General features: G+C 46.1%; 1 protein-coding gene across 1 annotated transcript in view; it reads left to right on the plus strand.

Annotated features, from left to right (window-relative positions):
* LOC108800932 (beta-2-glycoprotein 1-like) overlaps positions 1 to 6,425 on the plus strand; it is a gene marked incomplete at its 5' end in the record, with an annotated part of 37,109 nt that extends 30,684 nt beyond the window's left edge. Inside the window, one exon of the mRNA XM_018572916.1 lies at positions 6,235 to 6,425. Within this exon, the coding sequence (XP_018428418.1) occupies positions 6,235 to 6,308 (74 nt within the window). The remainder of the gene's footprint in view (positions 1 to 6,234) is intronic.
* Positions 6,426 to 10,413: the final 3,988 nt, after the last annotated feature.

Consider the following 10,413-nt stretch of genomic DNA (forward strand, 5'->3'; position numbering starts at 1 on the left):
CTCCCTCAGTTTATCAAACAACAATGCATGGGACATATTATCAAGAAAATGCGAATATGAAAGAGTGGGGGCTCTCCAGGAACACACAATCACACACTTGGCTGCTGTAAAAATGTATTGCAACAGGCGGAATTTCACAGGAGAAAAAACACTTGTTTTTTTATTAAGGAGCGCTATGTACGGATCTCTGGGAGGCAAAGAGCCCAACACCGCCGCTGCAGTGCCAAAAATCCAAAACAAAAACATTGGAGGCCACAGAACAGTCCCACCAAATATGGGAGAGCATCCCTTGTGCCTGACAACCCCTAAAACAAGTCAAATTTGATCATTTTTTATATATTGTAAATAATGGCAGTGCTTGCCAAATCATCATTAATAGTTTATGGATATCCAAACAGGTAGGTAAACTGCAATGCTATAGGAGAACCTAGACTCCATGGTGGGAGTAGGGCAGAGTCTAGTAACCTAGAGCTGAGAGCTTGCCAATAGAACCCTTGATGAATATAAGAATACAGGTGGTGATTTACATTACAAGATCCACTAGGATCCATTAAATAAAATATGTAGTCTAACTTAAAACTAAGATTGTTACAAGGTGCTAGATGGTATCCATTCATGCACTGTCACCCCATAGTGCTGGAGAAGTTCCGATGTACATATACAGCTTTTCTAATAAGCTAATATTTGCATAAGCTGCAGCATAACCCCTGCCTTCATGTGACATTGCTTGGATTTGGCAATAGGTCATTTTAAGTGTCATGATGTGAGAGGTGATGCCTGTTTATCTAGATGCTGTCTGACAACAACGTCCCTTTAATGAGGCAGTTGCCTCAGGTGGCATCTCTTTGGGTCACGTAAGGGGGCGGCAGACAGCCATAGCATCCCAGGTTTCTAAGAGTCTGGTGGGGAGAGGTCTAAGGGCCACCCAACTCTTAGCAAACTTGGACACAACACCACCACTCCACTTTAAGCGGCAAAAAGAATAGGGGCGCCACTGGTGCCGGAGTTTTTTTCAAAGCATCTAGTGGCCTTGTACAGAGGAAAACAGTGAACATAAAACAGTAGATTCTGACTCAGAAAGCTTCATAATAGTACCTTTCAGTGCACAAATTTTAGTCTTTCACACAAAAGAGCCTATCACAGGATAATTAAAACTGAACTTTATCCTTACATTCAGTCTTGGGCTGTTGTACAGGCTTCTATCCTGTACTGAAAGTTCTTACAGTTTGCAATAGAAGCTGCAGCAAGTCAAATAGAGCCAACCTCATTTCCTGGCTAGAGGATGACCAGCATCATCTAGATCAGTGATGGCGAACCTTGGCACTCCAGCTGTTTTGGAACTACAAGTCCCATGAGGCTTTGCAGGGCTCTGACAGCCACAGACATAACTCCCAGAGGCAGATGCATTTTGGGATTTGTAGTTTTGGCACAGCTGGAGTGCCAAGGTTCGCCACCCCTGATCTAGATCCTTCCTCTACAGCCTGTCCCTGGCATACCTTTTGGATTTCAACTCTTTTAGTCATGGAGGCTAAGCATCAAATGTTAGCATTACCTAGTGGAATCTGCAAGCATGTGCAGTCTGCTTAGGAGCACCTACTCCAGACTGTCACCCATCCATCAGAGCATATCCTGTCCTGGGGACACAACAGTGTCAGTGAGTGGAATTCCATTCAAGGTTATTTGAAATACTCTCTTGTCAGTCAACCAGGTTTCACCCATGGAAAGGTTCTCCTCACCTTTTTGTTTCTGTAACAACTGTATAATAATGGATTTTACATCACGTTCTGTCCTGATGTCAATAGTTACTATTGCATCTCCTCAGTGGAAGCATATATAGCAACAAAAATGTGAGCAGGATTCTAACCCTTCCCCATTGGCCATATGCACATCCAGAACCGCTGGTGGATAGTGTAGATATAGCCTAGTATTGTAGAACCAATTATTCCAAGCTGCATTTAGGTGTATCAGGCTATTTGGTACAGTGTATGAAAACCATGGCTTCTATGGAATAGGGCTTGGGAACCAATGGGACAGTATAACCCTGCAGTCTATATGGGAAAGAATTAAAGCAATCAAAAAGCCCTCACTCTAATAAGAGCATAGAACAATAAAGCCTTCTTAAAATAAAAATTAACATGCCTCATTCTATCATATATCCCCAAAATTAGAAGAGTATTCCTCATTTGTAATAATGGCATTCTGTGAATCCTGGAGGGGAAAATTAATGGCAGGATTTTCCCTCCTTGTTCACAGAACATTTTGTGTTCTGTGAAAGTATTACAAGTAGTATTGTGAATAGGTGAGGGGAGAGGAAAGGGAGAACGAATGAAGGGAGTCCTTCACAGTCCCAGTCTCTGCTCTTAAAGAAAAACTCTGTGCAAAACTTGTATTAACCATTGCTGTGGGGCTATCCCCGCACGGCAAAAGGTTTTTCATCTAGATGCTAACAAAGTTATGCTCACCCGAACCTCAAAGCTGGCTGGCTGTCACAAAGGGTTAATTTACACCATAAGCAGTGCGTTCTGGTCCGATTCTGTCCGGAACGCACTGCCTCGCATTGCGGCCGGCTCACTTTTTTGCCGCGCTGGAGGGGGCGTGGCTGGCCATTGAAGTGAGTGGCACTGTAGCCACACCCTCCGGCCACAATACGATCGCCTGCACGGGATCGCAAGGCACATTGTGCCTGCAGTGCGGTCCGATACGTTCAAAATGCTGCAACACTGCAGGCACTTCAATGGCCCGCCACGCACCCTCCAGCCTGGAAAAAAAGTGAGTCGGCCGCAATGCGAAGCAATTCGTTCTGGCCAGAATCGGACCGGAATGCACTGCTTATGGTGTGAACTAACCCAAAGCTCCCTCCAGCTTGTCTCCTCCTGCAGTGATGTTCCTCTGTATCCTTATGTCCAACCAGTTGCGGAACTACCGCCATAGCGACCCATGTGGGCGCTATGGGGCCCGCAACAGACGGGGGCCCGGTCAGGAGCAGAGCTCACAATCTTCCCGGCCGGGCCTCTACCAGCGTCGGACTGAGCATACGGGCATTGCCCAAGGGTCAAAGATGGGGCCCGTCAGCGACCCCCGAGCCCTTTTCAGCCCGCATGGAAGGGGATGCCGGTTTGATAAAACGGCGACGGCAGTGTAGCCTGCCTTCCGGCCGGGCCCACTGTACACTGCCGTTGCTGCTTTAACAGAGCGGGATCTCTTACAGCGCTGCGGCCGAAAAGAGCTCTGAGGTGGGGGCGTGTCACAGTGGATGGGGGCGGACCTACCGCAGAGGGCGGATGGAGGGACGGAAGCACGAGAGCCTCATGCTGGGGGGGCCCCACTGAGATCCGGCCCTGGCCCCCCACTGGAGGAGTTCTACTGGAACCTGGTGATCGGGAGCCCTGATGCTGGTAAGTTAATTTAATTACTTTTTTTTCTTTAAGCTGTAAATAGTAAGATTTTTAACCTTTTAGTCTCTATTTACTTACAGCGTTTGCGTTTCCCTGCGGTTTTTCATGTGGGAACCCGCACGGGACGCAAATGCTATATTTGAACTGCACGGATTCCGCTCGTTTGCGACCATTATATAGCCGCAAACGTGCGGAATCTGACGGATTATTGCGCTTGCAGTATTTTGGGGGTCGCGTGGGTTAAAGCTCCATTCACACTGGAGCGGCTGTCCGAATACGAGCAGAGCCACTCTAAACAGAAAAAACAATGCACTTTTATGTGCTTTGTCCAGACTGTTGCGGGACCGCATGGTACGAAACCGCACGGCCCCCAAAATAGTGCAAGCGCGATAATCCAGAGGATTAAGCGCGTTTGTGGCTATATAATAGCTGCAAAATAGCGAAATCCGTGCAGTTGTTTCACATATAGTGTTATATACGTGCGCAAACTATATGCGGGTTATTCACCGACTGAATAACGGAGCAGAAGTGAGTTTAACGCTGTTCGGCTATTCACTTCAGCCTTGTAGGGCTGATTTCAGCCATACCTCGGCTAAAATCAGCCGTACATCGGCTGCCTTCGGTCAGCCGAACATACTTGGCTGAGCCGAAGTGCAGAAGGAGTTTGACTCAGCTGATCCAACATCTGGATCGGCTAAGCCGAAACTCCGGCAGCTCACTCTATAAGTAAGCTCACAATAAGTAAATAGCCAAATGCCGCAAGCGGCATTCTGGTTGGCTATTCTGCTCAGTACCTCCATGGTAGCGAGCAGAATAGAAAAAAAGTTAAATAAATGAGAAAAATGTAGAAAAAATGTAAAAAAATGTAAAATATTTTAAAGGGAAAAAAAAACGACGCACATCCTGTTTCCTATTGGCCGGCACCTGCCAGAGTCTTCTCGTAGGTCCCGGCCAATAAATAACAACTGGGTGGAGTCGGCTGTGACGTCAGGCAGGTGTCAAAAAGACCACTGTGCATGTGCGACCCCGGGTGACACCCAGCCTCGCGACGCCACTGAGTGAATGCACATGTTTTGTGATTGCACTACACCCGAATGCAGGACATTGTATTACCATGCATTCTGGTGAAGCCAATGACATAAATAGCACTGCCAATACCTCCTATGGTGCTGTGACAAGACTTCCCAGGTGTCTGCAGGCTATTAAAGCCAGCAGACACCTGGGAAGTCTTGTATGCTACATGCTGGGTCATTCATTGCTGTGCCTGTCAGTACTCTTCCTGTTCTCTGTTTCTAAGGACTTGCTCACACCAATTACAGTGCGTTCCAAAGCGGTAGATGCTAGAATGCACTGTATCGCACACTAAGCTCTCCCCGGCATTCCGGTCCAGTGCGATCGCACTGGACCAGAATGCGGTGGGGCATGGCTGCGGTGCCATTATTTTCAATGCACAGCCACGCCCCCTCCCATCCCAGAATGCCCCAAAATGCAGTGCGTTCCAGCTACCACTCTGGAACGCACAGTAATTTGTGTGAATAAGCCCTAAAACCCTTTTACACCTTCACATATATTGCTGTAATTGTCCTCTTTTTATACTGTTGCTCCTCTAACGGCTGTAATCTTAAAAGCTCACTTACACCCTTGCCCAGAATTCAAGAGATCGCATACACAAAGTCTCCTTGCGTTCTGGGGGACGGGGGGATGGTGTAGGTATTGGCAGTGCTATTCATGTCATTGGTTTCACCAGAATGCATGGTAATATAATGTCCTGCATTCAGGTGTAGTGCAATCACAAAACATTGTGCATGCACTCAGTGGCGTCGTGAGGCTGGGTGTCACCCGGGGTCGCGCATGCGCAGTGGTCTTTTTGACGCCTGCTGCCGGCCATCTTGGTGATGGACGCCGACAGAGAGAGGAGGGGACGTTCACCCGGCAGGATACGGTATGCCGCCGGGTCCCCTCCTCTCTCCTGACACTGTCGGGCTCTCAGTCCAAGAACGAGTGCCCGACATTTCATAAGGGGTGACACCAAAATGATACTTTGTGGGGGGGGGGTCTCCTTACAAAATTTTGTTATGGGGCCCTGTGATATGTAGTTACGCCCCTGTGTCCAACACACAGTATATTTGACATGATGACTCGAGGATACCTAGACCTCTGCAGCGGAGGGGGAGCAAGGCTGGTAGGATTGGTCTAAGAGCAAGCTGGTTCTGAGGATTGGGTGGGTATAACTTTTTTGTTTTAGCACTTAGACTAAAATGAGCATCTAACCCTTGCAGTATGGGGCTAGCCCCTCTGCAAGGGTTAATATATTTTTTGCCTGGAGTTCTTCTTTAACCCCTGTAGTGCGGGAAGCATACTGCAGTGAGTCGGCTAAACTGAAAGGAAAATTTTGTAAGTAACCAGCAGCCAGAAGGACATAGAATATGGGTAATTTAGAGTAAATTATGTGCAGTATTCCCATAAATTGCTTTACTAGACTTCAGCTTAACCGGTTTAGTGACAAATAAGAGCATCAGGAAAGAGTTAAAAATAATGCTCCATACTGTGAAAACAGATAAATAATATGTTTAGTGGCTGCTTGTACATTTTACCTCATTTATTCCTCTTCACTTGAAAGACAAGTGTTCTTTTAATTAAGAAACTCTTCAGCTACGAGGCACCCCTAAGCCAAAGGAGGCTAATTTAGGCCTGTAGGTTTCTATGTACTTGACAGAGCCACAAGGAGCCTTGTAACTACTGAATGATTATTAGCTTTAGGTCAGCTGAGAGATGCACATCCTCAAGAGTACAAATAATTTCACAGGAGACTTCATTTTTTTTTTTCACTTTTCTTTAGAACCAACCTGGGTAAAACAAAACATTTTCACCTGGAAACTTGTGTCGGAAATCGCCTTATGCCAAGACCTGTAAGTGCTCTCTACGAATTGGAGAAGAGATTCCTGCCTCATCTTTCTTCATCGGATGGAGAAGACAGAATCCCGAAACTCTGTGTACATTATTGAAGGTCACCTCTGGCTGCTGATCTGTAAACAGAGCTATTTTTTAACAGGAGGGCCATCAATTGTAAGCTCTTTAACTTGAAGTAATGTTGCTAAAACTTCAACAAACAGTAACTGAACCTACAACAGAAGTAGTTTTAGACCAACAAGGAATTAATGTGCAACTCCAGCCAAAAGTGTTTTTATAGTTTTGGGTTGTATGGGGAAGGGTTTGGAAGTTGGGTTTTCATTGTTGTCTTTGTCCCTAATGTAGAGATTTACCCAGAAGAAAGTGAGAGGAAATCTACAAAATGGGGACATAAATCAATATAAATTTAAGAGGGGTTCTCTGCCTTCCCCACTCTTTTCAAAATTAAAATAAAGATTTTGCTGGAGTAGGGCTTTAAAGCTGAACTCTACACAGACATACCTTAAACACGCACAAATTGCTGCAGATCTATATTCATTAAATCTATTTTTTAAATGTTAGCACTGTAAGCACCTGAATTTGACTTTGGTAGTGACTATACAGCAAAGCTCCGAGAAGGTGGGATAAGCAGCACAAGAATCAAGTTGATGGGAGGAGAGAGCAGAGCGACAAAAAAACAAGCAAGTCATTGTGGTGCTTCCTCATTCACTGTCCAGTCACAGAGAGGGGGTGGGAAGGAGTCCAGCAAGTGAAAGTGAAGCTGCAGCAGAGAATGATCAGGTCTCCTTTGTCAGGCAAAGCTTTGCTGTGGGGTAGAGCTGTGTAACTCTCAGGACTAGATCAACAAAAATACAACTGCTTTGGCAGTAGAGTTGCCACCTTTTCTAAGAAAAAAAAAAACCTTTTCTATTATTAACATTGGCAACGAGTCCCATTTTTACCAGCCAGGCTGCTAAAACACCAACTATGTGGCAACCCTATTTGGCAGGTAAAACAGCTCCCTGTTGTGTATTTTATCTGTGTAATTAGTTGTTTGCCTGGACTAGTTCAGCTTTAAATATTTTCAGTTCCAAAGAGCTCATGAAACATTTGTATTCATCATTAACTGTGCAGCGTTTCACTGAAGTTCTGTCTTCTTATAGTCTGTAGGGCTGTTCTATGGTATTGTTTCTCTCTGTTCGGATATGTCTAGTGCTTCTATAGTGTGATATTTATTTGTGATGAATGAAGCTTTTCCAAATTAAACTTTCTTTAAATAGTTATCATGATATTGTGTGGTTTTTGTGTTAGTAGTTGCACCTTTGTGGCACAGAGGGGTTTCAGCAATTTTTGAACTTGATATCTTTAAGCATTTCTATCAAGGCTGAGGCAGCTGTGGCTGTGGGAGGCGCAGCCAGTGTGTTATCTTCCACTGGGGGCAGGTAAATAGGCTATGGACCCCCAAATTACCAGCAATACCTACTTGGAGTAACAGTGGTGCAAACAACCCAATGGCTTTAGTATCAGGCTGTTTTGGGAAGGGAACCTCAGTTCCTTGCTCCCTCTCCTGCTATAACATTAAAGCATATATTCCCACCTGAAGGCAACCTTGCTTTGACAAAATGGTGAGACATATGTGGTCAAATGAACTACCAGATAGTTGTACTAAGTCTAAAGGTGCCCATACACTGTACGATTCTCGTACGAGAATCGCGGGAAATCCCGCGATCGTACGAGAATCGTACAGTGTATGGAAGGCGTGCAACCGTTTCTTCTGTACGGTCGCACGTCTTCCATCGAACAAGCAGGCTGGAAAACCCGCCGGGAATCGTACGATTCTCGGCGAGTGAGTGGCCTGCTTGTTCGACAACTGACGAACGGGCCTGTGTGCGCACGCCACACTGCCCATTTGCCGTGCTTGCAAGCCCGCCCCTCATTGCGATGATCGCAAGTACGATCTGCCTGTCCAAGATGGGCAGATAGTACGTTTTTTTAAGTGCTTTACAACCATCGCAAGACTAAGGTCTTGCGATGGTTGTAAAGTGTATGGCCACCTTAAGATACAGAAATTTTACAACTTCAAATTAATTCTGCAGGTACTGGTATTCCAGAACAAATGGCTGACATTGTTCACTTTATTAATTGTTAGTGTCCTCACCCTACACAAGAACATGAGCCTCAGTAACCAGGGCTCAAATACTATGAATTTGAAAAAATGGAACTTAAACTCATCTATAAAAAAAGGATGGACAGCAAATTATTGATCTAACAGTAAAAATAATAGTAAAAAAATAATAATGAAATGACAACCACAGATTTCCAGCGTGAATGAAACCATGCAAATTAGATAATTTTTTCACTTTACATAAGAATACCTTTCATACCTAAGATAAAGTATATAATCTTGCCTTTTTAAATGCTGGCCAAGCCCTCCCAGAGCCAAGCTCTCCTTTTTTTTTTTTACCCCTTGCCTCCTCTCTATGCCTTTCCCACACAGCTTATATGCCATTACAGAATGTACGAGCTGGCGGGAGGAACCATAGCAGCCAGGGGAGGAGCACTTTGATGAATATAGAGCTGCTTTGTATTTTTTTATTTCTGCCTGCATTTAGATGTAATTCATTGGTCAAAAAATAAGAGTATTACACTAGGGAACATCACCAGCTGGAAAAAAACTGGAATAATAAATGCTGTCAAGGGTTTAAAAAGTAAAGTAGAATATATATACCGTATTTTGTGGTCCATAAGATGCACCGGACCATAGGACGCAGGGAGGTCCGGCAGGCCTTATGGAGCACTCGACAGACTGTAGCTTCTGTCACAGCTTCTATGACAGAAGCTGTGACAGAAGCTGCAGTTAGTGACCGCTGAGACAGGTGGCGACCTTCAGGGTGCCAGCCTGATATCTTGGGTGGAGGGTCTCAGCAGGACCAGATGCGGAAGATCTCACCAGGGGCAAATGGGAAGGGTCTCACCAGGGCAGGTGCAGATGGTCTCAGCAGAGACAAATGCAGAGCATCTCAGCAGGGACAGATGCGGAGCATCTCAGCAGGGGCAGATGTGTAGGGTCTCAACAGGGAGGCAGGAGCAGATGCGGAGGGTCTCACCAGGAGCAGATGCAAGGGAATTTCACCAGGGAGGCAGGGGCAGATATGTGGGCTAGTGGAGGAGCTGTACGGGCCGGTGGAAAGCGGAGTGATCTGCGGGCTGGAGCTCTATACAGGACCACTGTGGCTGCTCAGAAGGCTGCCAGGAGGTTGAGGTCCATGTTCTGCTCTGGGTGCCTGCTTGATGGAGGGTCTCAACAGGGGCAGATGTGTAGGGTCTTAGCAGGGCAGATGTGGCGGATGGCAGCAAGGGATGATGTGTGTGTGATAGCCTGTTAAAGAACTTAGAATAGAACATAGTTGAACTTGAAACTTTTAAGTTCAACTATGTTTTCTTCTATGTTCTATAATGGCAAGTAGTCACCTCAGCTGTCTGATAATATCCTCCTGGCTGTTCTCAGTTCACATGGCCAGAGAAAGCTTGGGGGGGAGGCTGTAAAAAAAATTCATTTGCAGGAACACTAACCCAGTCAGAGGCACCATGCGTCCCTCTCTCTCTGCAATATTAGGCGGCTACTGCTCGCTAGGTCCCCACGCCCGAGACCAGAGTATGGCCCTATTATTTTCCTGTTCATCTTGTGTTCGCCATCTGGCACGCTTGCCACTGCCCTCCCATCTCTGTGCCCGAGGCAGTTGTCCCAGTCCTCCGAGTTGTTAAACCACTGCCGGGACCAGATCTAAGTAGGCCCCCCACAGCCTTGGACCCTGGGGCAGCCTCAGTGGTAGACAGATGGTCCGCCCATGCTTCATAGAACAAAAATATGACTGGATGTTTGGAGTGCATCTTCATCTGGCAGATTCCTTGTTTTCATTTGAAAGAAGCCTGGTTGGGTATTTTGGGATACATCTCCACCTTTACTTCAGTTCTAATTATTACAGATATCCGGTGCCTGTGTCTGTTAGGGATGAGTGGAGTGATTTTGTCAAAATGCAGCAGAAACTCTTAGGCCCCATTCACACACGAATCGGCCTGCACGTACAGCTCCGTGCTGCGTGCGGGGCCGTACCAAGTAGCTGCCGGG

Source organism: Nanorana parkeri, unplaced genomic scaffold (assembly GCF_000935625.1).
Source record: "Nanorana parkeri isolate BGI_ZX_2015 unplaced genomic scaffold, ASM93562v1 scaffold2169, whole genome shotgun sequence".
Lineage (NCBI taxonomy): Eukaryota > Metazoa > Chordata > Amphibia > Anura > Dicroglossidae > Nanorana > Nanorana parkeri.